This window comes from Elgaria multicarinata, chromosome 12 (genome assembly GCF_023053635.1).
Source record: "Elgaria multicarinata webbii isolate HBS135686 ecotype San Diego chromosome 12, rElgMul1.1.pri, whole genome shotgun sequence".
NCBI classification, from domain to species: Eukaryota; Metazoa; Chordata; class Lepidosauria; order Squamata; family Anguidae; genus Elgaria; species Elgaria multicarinata.
In genome coordinates, this window is record NC_086182.1 from 30,249,356 (window position 1) to 30,271,228 (window position 21,873).

A 21,873-nucleotide genomic window follows, 5' to 3' on the forward strand; every position below is an offset into this window, starting at 1 on the left:
AAACATTACATTTTGCTCTATACCACCTTCATTCCCCCCCCCCTTTTGCTTCTCTGTCCAAAACTATCTACTTTGTACAATGACAGTATTCAGACTGGATTTGCTTCAGCATTAACATATATAATTTAAGAACATATTAATTTGATTGCCAATCACATGACCTGGTGGGTGAACATTGGGTGTGGTGTAGGCAAGTATTCCTATTGGATTTGCTTTATCACATTAACTTATATAATTTAAGAACATATTAATTTGATTGCCAATCACATGACTTGGTGGGTGAACATTGGGTGTGGTATAGGCAATTGTCATGTCCCAGGCATCAACAAAACCCACATCTAAATCCTCAAAGACATCCCTTGCTGCAAGATCTTGGGTGTAGCCATGGAAGTCACTGAATCGCTCCTGGTCTATGTCTAACTCCCGGATATTCTCTCCTTTGATGATGACTCGTGTGTCTGGACTCCTCAGGAGAAGGCGCTGGATGGCTTTTCGGATGTTAATCGCCCTTTGGATGAAGAGCTCGATAGGAAAGGGACGGAAATGCTGGCCCACGGCAATGACAACAGCCGTGTTTTTGTCGCCTGCGATGTTGTCGATTTCCCGAGCAATGTAGTTGTGATCTCTTGTCTGATATTCATAGGCAGTGATTAATGGGTGGTTGTGCTTTTTCCATTGGATTTGAATGTTTCTGTCCATGTCCACAGCAATCAAATTCCGCTGTGCCCCAACTCCGTGGCTGTCAAGGTATTTAAATGCTAAGGTAGGAATAGACAAAATATCAATGCAGGTTTTGATAACTGTCCTCTAAGAAATTAATGGGCTACTTGTTGTGGGTCAAAGTCTACTGAAAAGTTGGATTATGTGTTTGGATCCAGTAGGGTTGTTTGCTTTATGGAGAAACATGCTACGACTTCCATCTGCTACAGAACTAGATTTCGTACTCCTCACTGGTTAGGTTATAACAATAATTTCAAGACTTTCTAAATATATTAGGAGTTTTCATACAACTCATGCAGAGCAGGGAATAAACCTGTTCTATGAGTTCCCACTCAGCTAAAACTGTCACTACTGTTGGTTCCATGGTGACTACAGGGTAGCATGAAAGGGCCGTGTCAGTCCACCCAAACAGCCCAAAGAGTTGCAAAGCCACTGGGACCTGGTCCTTTGTGGCTTAGACAAACCCACCCACCATGAGCCCACACTGCTGGGAGCTTGCTCTCTAAACAGACGTCCACCTGGGCTTCCGATTTCTCTGTGCATAATTGAGACATGTGAATGAGAAAGCAAAACATTCATGCATACATACATTCATGTGACACCAGAAGACTGAGGAAATACACTGATTCCTTACAGTGTATTTCCTCTTGCAGAAATACACTGATTTCTTGCAAACTATAATAGTATTTTGGGTCTTAGAAGTGTCATTGTAGGGGCCTGATTCACCTCCATTAAAGGCGGAGGTGAAGCAAGTGGGGGGGGGCAAAGCATCACGAAGCGGCTCGCCCACTCGCGGAGCGATCCTCTTGTCGTGAAGCTCGGCCCGCCATTTTGATAATTTTACCCCATAGGATTGCATTGCTCGAACTAAGTGCGTATAACTTTTTTGTTTTTCAAGCTACATCCTTGAAACTTACTGTGCTTAGAGAGTAATGATTGGGGGTCATTTGTGTCGATTTAAAGAAGTTTCCGTAGTGCGGTTTGTTTGCCATTAATTTTTATAGACTGGGTAAATGCGGGAGGGAGTAACTTTTTTTGAAGTGATGAGAGGCAGATTCAACTCCCAATCGTGATGATAAGTGATCACCTGATGTGAAGCATCCTCCAGTCCCAATGTTGGAGGGGGGACTAAGGCAGAGCCACCAAGAGACAGTTTTTTCCTTTCTCTCTCTTTGTGGGTTGGAGTTTGGGGAGAGGGGAGGCAAGTTAGTTAATTCTGTGCTGTAGCTGCATTTGTTTGGAGGAAATAGGATTTAGCTTGGTGTGTGTGTGTGTGTTTCTGACTTCTTTCTTAGCTTTCCTGTGCTCTGTGTTTTGCCTTATTTTGATTTATATAAATTAATAATTTGTTTGTTTTTCTCCACCCCCACTCCTTCCCCATCTTTTAAACCCTGTGTTCTGTGACTGAGTTTGTATTCATTTTCCTTATTTCTTCTAAATAAGATTTAAAAAAAATCAAAAAAAAATCTATCCTCTCTTTCTTTCTCTCTCTTTGTGTTTGTTTGGACTGTGTGTGATTGTGTGAGTGTGTTTGCTGTGCACTGCTTGTTAAGTGCAAAAAGCAAATAAAGTTTGACCATACAAATAAATTTTGGCCAAAGCACTACACAGTTTTGCCATTTCCCCTAATAAAAAATACTATTATTATTATTATTATTATTATTATTATTATTATTATTATTATTTGAGAAAAGGCAGCAGGCGCCCGTCTGTGGCTGGGCGTGGTGAAAGCAGTAGTCAAGGCAAGGCTGGCACCAGTAAGGAAGCAGCCTCTCCTGCAGTGAAAATCAAATGCGCCAGTCCTTGGCTGGTTGCTCAGAAGCAGGAGAAGAAGCAGGCAGATGCGCCCACTTCTCCAACTTGTGCCTGACATTCGCTTTTTGAGGGTGGGAAAAGTGTCCCTTTGCAAGAGGCAGGCAGCAGCAGCATATAGGTTCTCTGTATATATGGATGTCCAATTTGTTTGACAGAAAACTGAAATGCTGTAGAAGGACAACATCGTAGGTCTACTTTTTTGAAAGTTCATCAATTAATAGTGCATTTGGAGTAACCCTTTAGGCCACCCTGTTTTAGTAGGGTTTTCGTTCACACATTTACTTATCTATTCAAAATATCAGTCTTTGCATGACGAGAGTATTCCTATTGGATTTGCTTTATCACATTAACTTATATAATTTAAGAACATATTAATTTGATTGCCAATCACATGATCCGGTGGGTGAACACTTCTTGTGGTGTAGGCAACCGTCATGTCCCATGCATCAACAAAACCCACATCTAGATGCTGAAAAATGTCCTTTGCTGCAAGATATTGGGCATAGCCATGGAAGTCACTAAATCGCTCCTGGTCTACGTCCAACTCCCGGATATTCTCTCCCTTGACGATGACTCGTGTGTCTGGACTTCTCAGGAAAAGGCGCTGGATGGCTCCCCGAATGTTAATCACCCTTCGGATGAAGAGCTCAATGGGGAAGGGACGGAAGTGCTGGCCCAAGGCAATGACAATAGCCGTGTTTTTGTCGCCTGTGATGTTGTCGATCTCCCGAGCAACATAGTTGTGATCAGTTGTTAGGTATTCACTACCAGTGACTAAAGGGTGGTGGTGTTTTTTCCATTGGATTTGAATGTTTCTGTCCATGTCCACAGCGATCAAATTTGGGTGCCTCCCAGTTCCATGGATATCAAGAAATTTAAAAGCTAAGGTAGGAATAGACACAAAATCAGTACAGTGTTTTGATTATTATTCTCTAAAAATGATGGGGTTACTTGTTGCAGAGAAAAGTCTACTAAACTGTTGATTTACGGGCTTGGATCAAACATGATTGTCCATTTTATGGAGAGACATGCAAAGGCATCCATCTGCTCCTGGAGTAGATTTCTTTCTCCTCCCTGATTAACATTTCGTTCCCATCATACCAGATTGAATACAGCACATGTCAATACTAGAGCCATGCAGGTTCAAACACATTCATTACAAAAAGACTGAAAGGGTTATGTTTAGGGCACAGAAAGGATTCTGGATATCAGGAAGCTAGCAGATACGTACTTCTTACAGTCCTTGTGAGATATTCCATCCACTGCCGTATCGTTGAGTCTCCAAAGAGATAAACTATCTTTCCTTTCAAGCTGGTGTGAATCTGATCCAAAGTGTTCAAGTTGGCCATATTGCAGAAAACGGGGTGCCATTGGTTCTGTAATGCAAAGCCACTGGGAAATGGGGAATTTATCCTAAACCTGCATCTCTCGCTTGACATCGTCTTGTTGCCTGGCAAAAGGGAACAAATAAAAAGCAGATGGCAACAAAATCTGTGACTGTGGCATTGTGTGAGAAGCAGCATTGAAAAGAAGGTGCCCATGGACAATCAGTGGGAACCCCAAAGCCCCAGGAAGTAGAAAAGTAGCCACCTTACAGATAACATTTAGTAGCCCATCAATTCTCCCCTGATTAACTGTGTGCCGATTCTGAAGGAGGAGCCATTTTATGGAAATGTCCTACAATGGAACAGCACCAGTATATTAATTTCATTTTACAATTGTTTGGAAACTTTCTTCTACTCCGAGAACTTTCAGAATGGCTCACAGGAAGTAGAATGATCAAGAAAGAATTGAATCCAGCAGAACACCTTGAACGTCCAATGACAAAGAGAGAAGGTGATGAAGACTCTGTAATCTCAAAGGTTTGGAGGAACAAGGACTTCAGCACAATCATTCTTGTCTGTTTTCCCAAGCAGTGACAGGATGGAGGGAAGGAGGAGAACGTTACTAGACTGTCCTTGGGTGCTTCCAGACTTGGCTTTTATAGCACGATCATCCTGTTCACTAAATTTTACAGTGGGCCAGAATGAAGGCATCTTCAGCTTGTAGCCCTCTCATGTTTTCCCATCACTTCTCCCATGATTTTTCTTCCTTGGAAAAAATCCATTCAGGAAGGCAAGAAGGAATAGCTTTTAGCAGCCTTTTTCTCTGATAATTCTTGGAGCCCTCCATCTGGAAGCACCATAGGCCAGAGGTCACCAATATTGTTGAGGGAGAAAAAAACAGAAAATCCAAATCACTTTCACAGGGCACAACACGAATGTCCCCAAATGTGTGAGGGATCTCAACTCCAATGTTGGACCTTTAAAACAGAGAAAACATGGCCATTGAGTTAAATGAGCTCAAAACATCAATTAGAAAGAGTTTTACTGACTTTTTCACATCTAATTCTTACAACTAAGTGGCATTAATTGGAAATGGAAGCATCTTGCTCTGATTTAGCAAGACGAGTCCTATGCTCTTACTGGAAGCAGGTGGGAAACTGCATGGAAATGTCCCAAGAAAGATTCCAGAGTGTTCCAGATGTGGAGCAAGAGAACGTAACAATGTGAACCTGGTAGAAAACCAGATGAACTAAATTCAAACTAGCTTCTTCTATGTGCACCTGCAAGTCAGCTGTTCCAGTCTTCTTGGGTGTGCCATTACATTCATAGGCATGGTTGTTGGCAATGCACAGGAAGTATAGGCTTGCACAGCCATTTCATTAGGGTGTGCACCCAGGGCATTTTTTTTAAAAAAGGTGAACATTTATTGAATACTCAATCATAAAGGACATATTTTTATTAATTCATTCATTTATTTATTAAACACTATAGACACTAGGCATGTGCTCCGCTCCGATTAGAAGCGTAGAAGCAGAAGCGAATTGGCCTGCTCTGCCTTGCCCAGAGGCAGAGTAGAAGCAGACCAGGGACCCCTAGAAGCAAGGCGGAGAGAAGCGCCCATTTTCGGAGCGCTCCGGTTTCCGCGGTCCGCTCCGATCGCCATCTTGAAACATTTCGCCCATAGGATTGCATTGCAGAAAAGAAAGGGGGATAACTGTGTTGTTTTTGATGCTGTCTTTCTGAAAATTCTTGTGCTTAGAGAGTCGTGGATGGGGGTCATTTTGAGCCTACTCTCAGCTCTCTGCGTGCTGCGGTTCATGTGCTATTTTTTTTAAAAAATTGGGTAAACAAATAGGGACAGCGAGCAAAACGGCAGTTTTTTGTGTTTTTTTGAAGCGATGACAGGCACATTCAACTCCCAATCCTGATGAGAACTGATCACCTCATGAAGCATCCTCCAATCCCAGCGTTCGAGGGGGGACTAAGGCAGAGGCACCCTCAGAGCTTTGAGCTCGTAGCGTCTTGTGGGTTTTGGCCTTCGTGGAGAGAGGAGCTACTTTAGTTAGTTGCTGCTGTTGTGTTTGGAGATAGATTAGGATTTAGCTTGGCATGTGAGTGTGTGTGTGTGTTTGTTTGCTTCTTTCTGACTTTTTGCTTAGTTTGCTCTGTGTTTTTCCCTTACTTTGATTTAATATAAACTTTATTTTTAAATTTTGGAGTGTGTGTTTGTTTGGTTGGTTGTCCCCCCTCCTCCCCTCTCTTAAAGCCTGACTGTGTTTCATCTTCCTTCTTCCTTCTATATACAAAAAAATACCAAAAAATACCAAAAAAAAAATTATTCTCTATTTCTTCTCTCTGTTACTTGGACTGTGTGTGTGACTGTGTTATTGTGTGAGTGTGCTGTGTGCACTGTTTGTGAAGTGCAACAGCCACAGATTGAGCATTTCAAATCCTGTTTGGGCAAAGCATACACACACTTCTTGTCCCATTTCCCTACATATAGTAGTATTCTTATACATTTTATTATATTTTTATACATATTATTATTAGTATTATTATATTCTTATACATATTATTATTAGTATTAATATCATATTCTTATACATATTATTATTAGTATTAGTATATTCTTATACATATTATTATTAGTATTAGTATAATATCATCATGAGAAGAGGGAGCAGGCGCATGTCTGTGGCGGGGTGTGCTGAAAGCAGTGGTCAAGGCAAGGCTCAGGCTGGCACCAGTAAGCAGGCTGCCTCTCCTGCTGTGAAAATCAAATGGGCAACTCCTTGACTGGCTGCTCTGCAACAGAAGCAGGAGAAGCAGCAGGCAGAGCCACTCTCTTCTGCAACTTGTGCCCGGCGTTCTCTTTTTGAGGGTGGGAGCAGCAGTGCCATTAGAGGAGGAGGAGGAGGAGTATCCCCAACTCCTTCATTATCGTTTGAGCCCACGAGCCCGCTGATGGACCTGTCTCCAGACCTCCTAGACGAGGTTCTTCTCAGCACAGTGGAGGGGCAGGAGGAGGAGGAGGAGGCAGTGGGTGCTGAGGAGGAGCAGCAGCAGGCCGAGGCTCTCTCCCCAGTCTCATCCCACACCTCTTCCGCTGCAACCCCTGTTTCTGTGGCAACACCAGAGAGCTCAGGCGGGCAATTGGTGATGTCACCACGGAAGTGAAAGACAAGCATAGTGTGGGACCACTTTGAGTTGGGAGAGGATCCCCGCTTTGCTGTCTGTCGCCACTGCAAACTCAGCCTAAGCAGGGGTTCATCTACAGGGCATTATGGAACCAGCAGCATGAAGATGCATCTTCAGAGGCAGCACCAGTCGATCTTGCTGGGGAAAGAGGCGGGCAAGGTAACTGGTTCCAGGGGAAAGCTGAAGGCTGCTGCTGGCACTGCCACTCTAAGCTCTCCATCTCCCATCCCCATGAGGGTTAGGCAGGCAACCCTGCAGGACATGGGGTGGGGGAAGTATGGACCCACAAGATGGCGTTTTCCAATGCCCACCCAGGGTGCTACTGTGGTGGGGCATCTGCCAGGACTGACTCCTCCCCAATACTAGATCTATGACATGTCACTCTGCCTGCCCCTCTGCTAGCCTGTCCTCCTCCTCAGTGACCGACTCGCTGGGATGGTTTGCGTTTGCAATGCGTGACTAACTGCAGTACAGGCTTAGAAACCAGCCATCTTGGCCTAACTTCCTTGTGCCCCAAGAAATGCCCGCAGCCTGCCTGCCTGCCTGCCTGTCTGCCCGCCTCCCCAGGGGTGCTGCTGTGGTGGGGCATCTGCCAGGACTGACTCCTCGCCTGCTCTGCCTGCCTCTCTGCCCGCCTGGTGCCTGGGAGATGGGCTTTGCGGTTCGTGCCCAGCACCCTCCGGCACGCTTGCTCCGAATCGTCCTCCTCTGTGCCCCTCAATGCGTAACTGCTGGCTTAGAAAGAAACAACCAGCCATCTTTGCCTCACTTGCTCCTTGCACCCGCTTACGGGTTGGTTTGCTATGCGTTAGTGCTCAAGCCATCCTTGCGGCACTACAATGCATGCTGCCTGCCTGCCTGCCTGCCTGCCTGCCTGCCTTCCCTCCCTTCTCCCCTTCCCGCCTCGCAGGGATGGTGTATGTGTCTTGCTTTGACTCAGGGGAGAAGTCCTTCCTGCGCTCACTTAGACTTTATCAAGTTCAAAAATCCATTTTTCAAGTGTGGAAGAAGATTTAGGGCTATCTCATGGCATGTTGGGATTTCCTTTGAACTGGCCCCATTGAGCTGTCTGCATTGCAACTTTAAATCCCTGACATACTGGAGTGTCCGATTTTCAAAACTTCCCCTAACATCAGGGGATGATGGGATTGGCTTGAAACTTGGCATCCATATGGACACATGGGTAAGCTGTCATGGGACCAAAGGATAGGTTTCTGATGTGCAAATTGACGTAGTTGTAGAATGGGACTTGATTTGGGGTGAGTTAAAAGGTTTAAGCCCCGCCAAAAATCAGGGGATGATGGGATTACCTTGAGTCTGGGCGTCCATGTGGACACATGGATTAGCTTTCATGGTGCCGAGTTTGAGGTTTCTAACATGCAAATTGACGGAGCTATTGAAAGGGGTGTGAATGGGGTGCCCGATTTTCAAAAATTTCCCAAAAATCAGGGGATGATGGGATTGCCTTGAAACTTGGTGCCCTTGTGGACACATGGATAAGCTATCATGGTGCTGAGTTTGAGGTTTCTAACGTGCAAATTGACGGAGCTATCAAAAGGGGTGTGAATGGGGTGCCCGATTTTCAAAAATTCCCCAAATATCAGGGGATGATGGGATTGGCTTGAAACTTGGCGTGCGTGTGTATACGTCCATGAGGTGACATGGTGCCAAACTTGAGGTTTCTAACTTTAACAGAAAAAAAGTTGTTTACTTTTTTAGCTTTCAATGCAACCCTATGGGGGGGAAACGGAGCTCCGATCCGGATCCGGAGCTCCGCAGTGGAGCAGAGCGGACATAGGCGGAGCGGGGGTGGAGTGAAGCGGCCCGATGCACAAAATGCAGATCTGGAAGAGAAGCGGAGTGGGGGGTCCGTGCACACCCCTAATAGTCACTGATGCCCTACTATGCATTTGGCTTGCCTGGCTCTGGGAGGGCCACTGCAGGGAGGGGTGGATTGAGGAGATGCTTATTGCTTGAGACATTAGGGTGTGCCTGGGCACACCTGGCACACCCCGTGTACACACCTATGACAGGAAGTCTTTCTTGGGGGCACTGCCCAAATGGGAACTTCCTTAGCCCAAGAGGTTAATTCATCTTCCTCTATATGTGTTCTGCCAGGAAGAGAAGACTTCTTTCTTTAAATGAGCATGTGACTCTTCTGTTGCTTAAATTTATTTACTGTCTTTTTTTGTTATGTGTGTGTGTGTGCTTGAGTGTGTTTGCTGCTGCTTTTAGCTCATTAATGTGTTTTAATAATTAGTCATTTTTAAATTCTGTAAACTGTTTTGCCCAACTCTTTTAACAGAGTGAAAAAGCTGGGAAAAACCTTTCTTAAATGTATAATGATATAACGCATTTCACAAACTGAACACCCAAACCACAGTTCTCCTGTGATGTGGCCATTCTTTTATAATCTCTCCAGAAATGCCACCCTTAAAAGTAACTGGAAAGTAATTGTGTCTGACTCTCTGCACCTCCCAACAGTCCTGCACCAACATTCTGCAACTCAGTATTTTGTATATAACTCAAACTGGTGCTGTGTTGGGCTTAATGGTCACACGGAGGGTGTTTTCTTTCCCCTCATTAAACAGCTGCTATGTTTATGCTCTTGCAAGAAGTTTTAGTTTCATTCTGGGCCAGCCCTACAATAAATAGTGCTCTGGGTGAGAAATGTTTTTGGTGCTCTGAACCCGGTAGTCAGTTTCACAGAACCAGCCAGGGGATTTATGGGGCTTCTGAAGGTGTGATGTCCATTGAGAATGTCATTGCTCAAAACCTCAATACTGTTTGCACAAGCCGGAGTTCAAAAAAACACATCCTAAGGAGTGGCAGTGCATTGTGCAACGCAGCAGAACAATTACAGGCTTTACTTATAATATTTTTTGTTCCGTTTTGTAGCAGTTCCTATTTTTTTCGTAAGCATTCTTTATTTTTAAGGATGTTCATTATTACTTTTATCTTGAAAAACAATAAAGAATAATTCTAAATGAAAAAGCTATCCCGCTGGCTTCTTATGGTTTTATATTATTATTATTATTATTATTATTATTATTATTATTATTATTATTATTTATATTGTGCTGATTGTGTTTGCAGCATTTGAAGGGGCTTGGTAACGTTGCCTCAAAGTAAAGCTGTGCTCCAGTGATTTTCACCGGCCACAAATGGAAATTGAAAAAGGAGACCTACTTTGAAACTAGTTGAAGGAAGATCAGATTTGTTGGGGCATTTTGAAATATGAAAGGAAAGGGAAAGGAAGCTCTCGTGCAAGCACTGAGTCATTACTGACTTTTGGAGGGACGCCAGCTTTCGCTGACGTTTTCTTGGCAGGCCTTATAGCGGGGTGGTTTGCCGTTGCCTTCCCCGACCGTGATTACCTTTCCCCCAGTTAACTGGGTACTCATTTTACCAACCTCGGGAGGATGGAAGGCTGAGTCGACCTGAGTTGGCTGCCTGAAACCAGCTTCCGCTGGGATCGAACTCAGGCCGTGGGGAGAGTTTCAGCTGCAGAAACTGCTGCTTTACTGCTCTGCGAAGTCTCACCCCATTTTGAACCAAGCCAGGCTTGCGAAGCTGTGAGAGGTGTAATGTCATGGGATGGGTTGACTTTACCTATTTGCAGTCCTTCTGCCCTCAAAACCCCAGGAATGAAAATGGACACAAAGCTCACAGGACAAAGCTCATGGCACCACGATGCCACTGATTTATGATTTCAGAAGGAAACTTCCTTAGGTCTGATGGCAGAAGAACAAGGAAAGAAACGTGTATCCAGCGCTGAGGAGGACAGGGGTGAAGGCATTCCCATTCTGATTTTGTTCTCAAGTAATGCTGCTATTAAACAGCTGCTATGTTTATGCTTTTGCAAGAAGTTTTAGTTTCATTCAGGGCCAGCCCAAGGATAAATAGCGCTCTTGGTGAGAAATGATTTTGGTGCTCTGAACCCGGTAGTCAGTTTTGCAGGGCCAGCCAGAGGATTTAAGGATTAATGGGGCTTGTTGCAGGTGTGATGTCCATTGAGAATGTCATTGCACAAAACCTCAATACTATTTGCACTATTTTTAAGGGTATTCATTATTATTTTTGTCTTGAAAAACAATAAAGAAAAGCATTTGAAGGGGCTTGGTAACATTGCCTCAAAGTAAAGCTGTGCTTCACTGATTTTCACAGGGTGCAAATGGAAATTGAAAAAGGAGACCTACTTTGAAACAAGTTGAAGGAAGATCGGATTTGTTGGGGCAGTATGAAATATGACATGTTTGAAATATGACATACACATAATTCGAAGTCTTATCCCATTTTGAACCAAGCCAGGCTTGTGAAGCTGTGAGAGGTGTAATGTCAGGGGACGGGTTGCCTTCACTTGTTTGCAGTCCTTCTGCCCACAAAACAACAGGAATGAAAATGAGACAAACTCACAGGACAAATCATGACACCACAATGCCACTGATTTATGAGGTAAGAAGGAAACTTCCTTTGCTCTGAGGGCAGAAGAACAAGAGAAGAAACATGTATAGAGTGCTGGGGAGGACAGGGGTGAAGGTATTCCCATTCTGATTTTGTTCTCAAGTAATGTCTGAGAACATCCTTGTTAGTACTCGTCAACCACAGGAGTTATATCAGGACTTCTGATTATTCCGGAGCTGAATGGAGCAAATGCAAAACTCAACACTGTCCTAAAGTTAAAAAGTAGAATAAATACCTCTTCACAAGGCTCCGTTCCAAGTCTGTGAGATAAGACGTGGCTGAGTTGTAGGACTTCAGGGCTATGAATGCTTTACATGACACATTCTTTGGTTTCACACAGTAGAAGCCCTCCTGGTCTCGTTCATCTAGATACTCACAGAGCTCGGCCTTTGTGGTTATGTTAAAACCACATTGGGTGAACACAGTTGATTTTCCATTTAAAAATGTGCCTGTGAAAGCTATTTTTGCATAGCCTTTCTTCCTCGCTGCCCACAGTGCTGAAACTGCTTCGCTGGAGTGGATCAGCAGGAGAGAAACTCTGGCATCGCCCTCCCAAAATAGAGTGAAATTGACTAGGTACGTCCCGTTGCTATAGTCCTTGATATGCCCAGAAGCTCCGGCCTTTAGACTCGATGAATAGATCCTTGCTCGTATGAAATCCCCTCCGTACTCCTTCTTCTTTCCTAAGTGGTCATACAAATCCAGCCGAACCATCAAGTGGTCTCCAACACAATAAGAGTCTTTGTGGTTTAATACGGTGGCTTTGCTGTTCTTGGCACTTGTGGTGGTATTTATATGTGTGAAAGTGATACTGGGCATCAGCCCATCCAGTTTTGTAAGGATGTTTTTTACTTCCTCCTCCTTTTCTCCCGGTCCTTTCCAAGTACGGTATTCATTGCCTTCTTTCATTCTGCTCCGGCTACCTTTGAGTGAAATAATCTGTAATTACTTTAACATTTATCTGAATAAGGTAGCAACCTTACGATCCCTGGATAACATCCCAGGGATCACAGGAAGGGTTTCTTGGATTTCCCCTCCTGAAGCAGAAGACACCGCTGAAGCTTCAGAAAGGGGTCTCCACGATCCAATCCCCAACACCACCCCTCCACCACCCATTTGCAGTCTAGAATCATGGCAACTGCTTTCCAAAGTAACAAAAGTGGCCTCAGAGGTCAGAAAGGGTATTCTGGTGGGCAGTGAGCAGAGGAGGGAGCAGAAAGGGGAACCACAATTCAGGAAGGATGCAGAAAAGCAGGAAAGGTTCAGAGGAGGCCAATGAGGATGATCAGGGGTCTGGAAACAAAGCCCTGTGAGGAGAGACTGAAAGAACTGGGCATGTTTAGCTTTGAGAAGAGAAGACGGAAGGGAAGCATGATAGCACTCTTCAAGTATCTGAAAGGTTGTCACACAGAGGAGGGCCAGGATCTCTTCTCAATCATCCCAGAGTGCAGGGCACGGAATAATGGGTTCAAGTTACAGGAAGCCAGATTCCGGCAAGACATCAGGGAAAACTTCCTGACAGTTAGAGCAGTATGACAATGGAACCAAAGACCTAGGAAGGTTGTGGGTTCTCCCACGCTAGAGGCATTCAAGATGCAGCAACTGGACAGCCATCTATGAGGGATGCTTTAAGGAGGATTCCTGCATTAAGTACGTGTTGGACCCGATGACCTTACAGGCCCCATCCAACTCAACTACTATGCTAATCTGTTGCTTCTGTAATCCTACCCTGCCTGCACTAGCCTAAGTCCACTAGATAGGTTCAGAAGCCCATCAAGCAGGGAATTTTGAAAGGTGGCTACAGAGCCCAGCAGGACGTGGGAATCTTGGAAGCTTCCAGTCTCTGAGGCTTCCATCTAGAGGGTGGCAACTAGGGGTTTACACGGACCCCCCGCTTCTCTTCTCTTCCAGATCCGCAATTTGCAGATCGGGCCACTTCGCTCCGCCCCCGTTCCACCTATGTCCGCTCTGCTCCGCTGCGGAGCTCCGGATCCGGATTGCAGCTCCGTTCCCCCCCCATAGGCTTGCATTAAGCTAAAAAAGTATACAACTTTTTTTCTGTTAAAGTTAGAAACCTCAAGTTTGGCACCATGACACCTCATGGAGGTATACACACGCACGCCAAGACTCAAGGCAATCCCATCATCCCCTGATTTTAGGGGAATTTATGAAAATCGGGGACCCCATTCACACCCCTTTTGATAGCTCCATCAATTTGCACGTTAGAAACCTCAAACTCACCACCATGACAGCTTATCCAGGAATACACATGCATGCCCAGACTCAAGGCAGTCCCATCATCCCCTGATTTTGGGGGAATTTATGAAAATCGGGCACCCCATTTGCAGACGTGGACTGTTCTCTGACATTTGGACAGATAAAAAAAGGGAAGTGGGCACACTCACAGATGCCATCTAGACCCACAATCATGCCAAGGTACAAGGCAATCGCATCATCCCCTGATTTTTGGCGGAGCTTAAACCTGCAGACAGCTCAATGGGGCCATTTCAAAGGAAATCCCAAGATGCCATGAATTGGGGAGTGGAGATCAACCTAAATGAATCTTCTTCCACACTTGAAAAATGGATTTGGAACTTCCAAAAGTCTAATTGAGCGCAGGGAGGACTTCTCCCCTGAGTCAAAGCCAGACACAAACCATCCCTGCGAGGCGGGCAGGGGAGGAGGGAGGGAAGGCAGGCAGGCAGCAGACATTTCTGGGGGCATAAGGAAGTGAGCCAAGGATAAGCCAGTAATGCATATAAAATGGAATAAATAAATAAATAAAAAAAGGAGGGGTGGAATTAAAAGCAGCAGTGTTGCTGAATAAACAACAAGAAGAACTTTTTTAAAAAGGCTATATCTGTCTTTTACCAGTAATAAGGGGGGGTGGACATGCCCAGATGGGGAATCATCGGCCAATTTAACTGGTCCTGTCGAAGAACCAGTCTTTTAAGAAGCAAAGCTCTCACTTCAACTCATGATAGGCATTGCTCCACTGGGTTACTCTCTTTGGAGGGCTCTGATGGCCCTCCAAGTACAGGAGAAAGTGAGGGCATGTCCACATGCCCTAGGGGAGCTCATCCCCTTGCACCACATCTTTTCAGTTGTTCTCCAAAGTTAAGGTGGGTAGCAGTGCTGTGTTTCTATCTCTTATTATTGGCTTAGTATATGATTTCAGGTTGTGTTTGTGCATTTGGTGGGGCTACTGTTTTAAAAAACACTGGAAAAAGTCCGTTCAGACTAAGAAAGAGAAGTTCCCAGAATCCCAAGTTACCCGTTTTGCCTATCTCTTCCTCCATCTTTGGGATCATGTGATCATGACCGGGAGTTGACTCTGCCCCTCAGCAATCGAAAAGGTAATCTTTTTCCCGCCTTTACCCTACTTTTAAAAAAATTCTATCAAGCGAACCGCACCACGCAGAGAGCTGAGAGTAGGCTCAAAATGACCCCCAGCCATGACTCTCTAAGCACAAGAAGTTTCAGAAAGATAGCTTCAAAAACAACACAGTTATCCCCTTTTCTTTTCCGCAATGCAATCCTATGGGCGAAATGTTTCAAAATGGCGATTGGATCGGTCCGAGGAAAGAGAAGCGCTCCGAAAACGGGCGCTTCTCTCCGCCTTGCTTCTAGGGGTCCCTGGTCCGCTTCTACTCTGCCTCTTGGCAAGGCAGAGCAGGCCAATTCGCTTCTGCTTCTACGCTTCTAATCGGAGCGGAGCACATCCCTAGTGGCAACTTGATAGTTTCGTCCTAACGAAGCTAAAACTGAATAATAAAAATACCTGTAAAAATTTGGAATACATTTTTGATCTTCCAGGTAGACAGCAAATTGAACTTTCCGTATAACAATAATAAGCATTGTTTGCAAAGTGTAACATTTTCTCTGTTTTTTTTTTTTTTTAAATGCCCAATTTAATTATGAAAATTAACAAATTCTTACCAACATCAGTTTCCACTTGATCTGGTTCTAGGGGCCTCATGAGACTTTTGAAGATGATAGTCTGAGCATGCAGAGAGAAAGGAAGAATGACAAGGAGAGACCATAGCACAATATTAGAGCATGTTTTCCATACTGAATGTTCCCGATTCCATTGCAGGCATCTCCAGTTTTAAAAATGGCATGGCAGCAGATGCTACAAAGGACCTTTGCTTGTGTACCTGGGATCCACTGCCAATCAAACTATGTTGTAATAAGTGCAACGTTGGGTTAAAGGTACCAATGTCCTGACTTAAAGCATTTATCAACTTTTATCACTTTTGCATAAACAGATTTTGGATGTGATCTGCAGGGAGGTTCTGCTGCACAAAACCCGTTGACACAAAGACACCAGCACTCTTGTACAACTCTTCTTTGTGACAATGGGGCTTCTCAACAGTACGCCTACGTACCCCAGTTGAGGGAGGGTGCTGCTGCACTCAGGTTGTGCTTGCAGGTTCCCCATTGACAGCTGGTTGGCCACAGAATGCTGGACTAGATGGAACCTTGGTGTGATCCAGCATGGCTCTTCTTATGTGAATAATATGACACTTTTTAAGCTTCATGGATGAGTTTATTAGGGGAAAAGAGCTGGAATTTTCTACCTTGAACTCAGTTCTGTGGAAGGTATAGCCGAAGATGATGATGGCTACAAACAGAAGGGCCAGGAAAGCTCTCGCCTTCATGACAGGAGCTGGGAAGTATATTCTTGTCACCCCTGTGAAAGACAGAGAAAATTTCCCTGTCACCACTGTTGATTCTGCCCCCAGACCACACATACAAACACACACATGCCCAGTACGATGTCAAAAAGAGCTCAAAATCTTCTACCAGGATGAACAAACCCGGCATTTGTTGCTTCCTCCCCTATTGGATTTTTTTAAAAAAATCTCAAGCCATTCCATCCCATCAAGAATCTTGATAGCCTTTTATAAAAACAACAACCAAATGAAATCCTTACCTTTCGCTAGTCTGCAAGTCAAAAAGCCCAAGCCAAAAAACCCTGGAGATTTCTTACTCTAGAACCTTAGTTAAATGTCCGACTTTGCCCTTTCTCTGTAAGCCCTTTTTGATTTAGATCCTTTAAATTGGGGTGGGAACATTTATTTCGCCCTCCTAAAAGACACATTTTGACAGTGGTAATCTGCTGGGAATTACATGCACCACTGCTAAGTAGTTTCATAGCCAGAAATGCTGAGCCATTCTACCACCCTCTCTGTGTGTCTTTCCGCCACCTTCCTTTCTGGTACCTCCTTTTCTGCCTCCCTCTCCTGCCCCTCTGAATAAGCTACAACAGGGAAGACAGATGGCTCTTTCTTGAGGTCTGAACTGGTCACTTGCAGAAAACTTTCCTCCTCTCCTTCCATCATTCCATCTGTTCATCTTCAACTCCCTTCCCTGATTTTTCCCACCTGCTCCCTTTCTCTTTCTGGGCTGAGCCCACCTTCACGAAAGCTCACCCCTGCTTTCAAAGGTTCCCTCCCACCACACAAACCAGATTGAAGCTGCCTAAGGGGTTTTACACATACAGACAGCTCCTGTAACATGAATGCCATAGGTGTGAGAGGAAGTGTTTAGCCCATTAGGGAAACCCCAAGCTTCCTCACTGAATAGCTGACATCCTTTTCTTTTCTCAAGTCACTAGCTCCTTTGTTTACTGAGATAGAAGGGCAAATGGGCAAGTGCTTCTACCCAGTTGCCCCACACAAAGCATGGGGAAAGGCCCTGGGGTCGGATCCTATTTATTATTTTATTAAACGGAGTCTGTGTTAACACTGTATTGTAAAGTAATTCATCCACTCACAATCTAGGTGGGGTTACTGGGTAGGATATTAATTTGTGGAAATAAATCAAGATAAATTTGAGGTGATATGGGAGTAACTGAAGGGGAATTTGTTTGAAGGGGACCTGTTTTAGGACGTCAACTGAAGAACTTAGGTCCTCTGTGAAGAACTTTCTACAGTCAGCCAAAACTAGACTGAAAACTGTTACCCAGAGGACCTTCTCTTCTGCCGCTCCCAGACTGTGGAATGGCCTGCCAGGAGAGATTCACCAACTCAATAGTCTTTCCGAATTTAAGAAGGCTATAAAAAATAATCTCTACCGGCAGGCTGACCCAATCAAATTTTAAGATGTTTGACAGTTACTTTAATATTATATTAGTTTTATATGTTTTAATCAGTTTTTGTATCTAATGTTCCACACCTCAATCCAGAGGGAGATGCGGCTAAGAAATAATAATAATAATAATAATAATAATAACAACAACAACAACAACAACAACAACAACAACAATAATAATAATAATAATAATTTTGAAGTGCTTTGGAATGGATGCTGGTTTGCCTTTGTAAAATTGCAAAGTATATGCAGTAATTTGTCTCTGGGCTCAGGGCTTGGATTTTTCACGTACCTAGCAATGCCTCTGACTGAATTCACAAAATAAAGGATTGGCAAAGTTGCAAAAGAACAAAATAATCCTTTAGTGAAATGTTCTCTGGGCGTGTTCGCCTGCTATCGCTGCTTCAGCAATCCATATGAACACTTTATGGGTCTGGCGAAGCAGATTCTGATCCGCAAACATCTATGCCAGTAACTGTGTTAGTGTTCAAGATGCCACATCAAGACCTTTCTTTCTTTTGCAACAGAGACAAAAACATGTATCGAGAGGGGGAATAAAGATGGATAAATCTATCAGTTTGCTCCCCCACGTCATTTATTATTATTATTATTATTATTATTATTATTATTATTATTATTGTTATTATTATTATTCAATCTATGAAGAAATTTGCAAATTCTCATCAGTTATTATATATAAAAAAAGAAATAAATTGAGGGAACCCTTGCCCATTCCCTTAAAAAATAAAATCCTAAACCACATTAGGGCATTAATGTAATAAAGACATCACCAAAATGTCACAAATGTCCTATCAAACTCCAGATCCAGAGATCAGAGGGAGAGATTAGACTGATGAGATGCAAAACATGATTCTCTTCATCATTTGTCATTTTTCAAAGTGAATTCATTTGGGATAACAATTGCCAGCTAGTTTCACTCTCAAAATTGGTGAAGGTGCATCCGTTGGGTTTTAGAGTGTTGCCTCTGAGACTGGCAGGAGACGTTTTCTTGACTTTTTGAATATTCACTGAAGCTGTTTGCATTGCAGGGAAATACATACATGCCTAATACATTATATAGAGAGAGTACAAGCATTGCCTTTGTCTTTCTGGCAAGACTTAAACCCACCTCAGAGTTCCTGCTAGGCATGTGCTCCTCTCCGATTAGGAGCGGAGAAGCAGTAGCGGATTGGCCTGCTCCGCCTTACCCAGAGGCGGAATAGAAGTGGACCGCGGACCCCTAGAAGCAAGGCGAAGAGAAGCGGCCATTTTTCGGAGCTCCTCTGTCAGGCGGAGCGCTCCGATCGCCATCTTGAAACATTTCGCCCATAGGATTGCATTGCGGAAAACAGTCGGGGATAACTGGGTTGATTTTTAAGCTATCGTTCTGAAAATTCTTGTGCACAGAGAGTCGTGGATGGGGGTCATTTTGAGACTACTCTCACCTCTCTGTGTCATGTGGTTCGTGTGCTATATTTTTTAAAAAATCGGGTAAACAAACATTACAAACAGGGACAGCGTGGGTCAAACGGAGGTTTTCGCCCATAGGATTTCATTGCGGAAAACAATCGGGGATAACTGGGTTGATTTTTAAGCTATCGTTCTGAAAATTCTTGTGCACAGAGAGTCATGGATGGGGGTCATTTTGAGACTACTCCCACCTCTCTGCGTGCTGCGGGTCATGCGCTAGAATTTTTGGAAAAATCGGCGGGAAAAATACCTTTTTCAAAGGGCTGAGGGGCAGAGTCAGCTCCCGGTCATGATCACATGATCCCAAAGTTAGAGGAGGGCATAGGCAAAACGGGTAACTTGGGATTCTGGGAAACTTCTCTTTCTTCATCTGAACGGACTTTTCCCAGTGTTTTTTAACACAGTAGCCCCACCAAATGCACAAACACAACCTGAAATATTTAGCGCGCCCCGCCCCGCCTCCTAGACGGCCGACGCGCAGGGACTGCGGAAGCCCTGTAGCGTCGACTATTTTTGTTGTTGTTAAAGGGGCCATGTGCACCCCGAAGACTCTGGAGAAGGTAGGTGGGTTTTTTTTAAATTAAGCCCCCCATCCGCTCCTGATCCTCTCCCATGCCTCCTGCCCACTCTTTCCCCACCCTCCCTCCCCGTCCCCGTCCCCTGTGTCGCCCTCCGCCATCCCGTGTCATCCCGTGTCGCCCTCCGCCATCCCGTGTCGCCCTCCGCCATCCCGTGCCATCCCGTGTCGCCCTCCGCCATCCCCCTCTCTCGCCGGTCTGGCCTTCCTCCCCTATCTTCCCCCCCTGGATCCCCCCGGCCCGATGAGCACAACGCTCATATGAGCGCTGTGCCCAGTCTGTGGCTTTTCCTGGCTACTCGCGAGTAAGTGAGTAGCCGCAAAAAGCCACGGACCTTGCTAGGCGTTCTGCAGTCCCGGCCTCAGACCGGGGCTGCGGAAAAGGCGCGCCATAAGTGACTTCTCTTATGGTGCGTTAAGGGAGGTTGGAGCACGGCTTGACCCCGGATTCCCGTGTGCATCATCTGGATGCACAGCAGGGAAACCGGGCCTCAAAGCGTGCTAAGGCCTCGTCTAGCAAGGCCCTAAGTCTCTTCTTGTTTCCTATTCAAAAGTAAGCACACGGGGGCGGGTGTGTGTGTGTCAGATCTCCATTGAGAAGAAACAATATGGTCCCCTTTTGTAAACTATGTTAAAGATTCCATTGACTGAATTGAACCTCTATATAACTAATTTCTCCTTTACCATTGCTACTATCCAATTAGATTGAAACTAGATCGGGTAAGATAGATATATAAAATAGATAAGATAATGCTTTACTGTTAAAACCTTTTAGTATTCTTAATGACTGTAATCATGCTTTGTAGAAATAACTGTAAACATATATTTTATCTTGTAATAAAATATTTAAAAATTAGAAAAAGAGAACCTAGCATGGAAGGCAAAACATTTACCCCCACCATGGCCTCAATTAAACCTGAGGCCCTCCTGCCCCCAAACCCTGACCATCCCAAGTATTTTTCCATCCACTCTGTGAAGAAATTTGAGCATCATGGAAAATTCTTATGAAAAACAAATGGATATGAAATTCACACTCATCTGCACAATCCCAATTCAACAGGTACAGTTATCTGCCACGTAGCTGTTAAAGGTAAGGAACCTGCCAGGAAAAAAAGGCAGCAACCCCATTTCAGCACCACCAACACAGCAGTAATCCGCTGGGAATTATATGCACCACTTCTCAGTAGGTTCAGAGCCAAAAAGGCTGAGCCATTCCACCCTCTCCTTGTGTTTGTGTCTTTCTGCCCCCCTTCTATGTCTCTTCCTTTCTGGCACCTCCTTTTCTGCCTCCCTCTCCTGCCCCTCTAAATAAGCTACAACAGGGAAGACAGGTGGCTCTTTCTTGAGGTCTGAACTGGTCACTTGCAGAAGACTTTCCTCCTCTGCTTCCATCATTCCATCTGTTCAGCTTCAACTCCTCTCCCTGATTTTTCCCACTTGCCCCCCTCTCTCTTTCTTTCTCTCTCTCTTTCTGGGCTCAGCCCACCTTCACAAAAGCTCACCCCAGCTTTCAAAGGTTCCCTCCCACCACACAAACCAGACTGGAGCTAGCTAAGGGGTTTTTCACATACAGACAGCTCCTGTAACATGAATGCCATAGGTGTGAGAGGAGATGTTTAGCCCATTAGGGAAACCCCAAGCTTCCTCACTGAATAGCTGACATCCTTTTCTTTTCTCAAGTCACTAGCTCCTTTGCTTACTGAGATAGAAGGGCAAATGGGCAAGCGCTTCTACCCAGTTGCCACACACAAAGCATGGAGAAAGGCCCTTGGGTCGGATCCTGTGCTGAGCCCCTTAAGGTGCCATGCTCCTTCTCACCTGGCCTGGTCCAGAAGCTTCTCTCTTCCTCTAACCCCTTTCTTTCTTTCTTTCTTTCTTTCTTTCTTTCTTGTTTGCTCTCTCTCCCTCTTGATGTCAGCAGAGACAGGTGAAAAATGCAGGCAGGAAATACTGAACTAGACAGACCTACTGTATTTACCTGAGGAACAGGTGGGGCCTCAGGGGGAGGAGTAGGAAGAGAAGCAGTGGCTCTGTCTTCATTTATCACAATTGGGGACACGGGAGAATTTCATTTCAGCTGGCTGTTTGAAGAGTCCTCACCCAATTTCACATATTTCCTCATCTTCAGGTAAGAAAGAACCTGAGAGGAAAGAAGTTAGAATGTGAGAGAAGCTATAAGTGGCAGCTTTGTTGTTCTATCCATCTCTA

The 21,873-nt window shown here is 44.7% G+C and overlaps 1 protein-coding gene across 1 annotated transcript; it reads right to left on the reverse strand.

The window, feature by feature from the left end:
• Window positions 1–222: 222 nt before the first annotated feature.
• On the reverse strand, window positions 223–12,431 carry LOC134407646 (NXPE family member 2-like). The gene is made up of 4 exons (XM_063139516.1): window positions 11,758–12,431; window positions 4,776–4,837; window positions 3,767–3,985; window positions 223–758 (listed from the first exon to the last, which is right to left on the reverse strand). Exons 1-4 carry the CDS (start codon window positions 12,429–12,431, stop codon window positions 223–225), a joined length of 1,491 nt encoding a protein of 496 aa, XP_062995586.1.
• Between the last annotated feature and the right edge of the window lie 9,442 nt (window positions 12,432–21,873).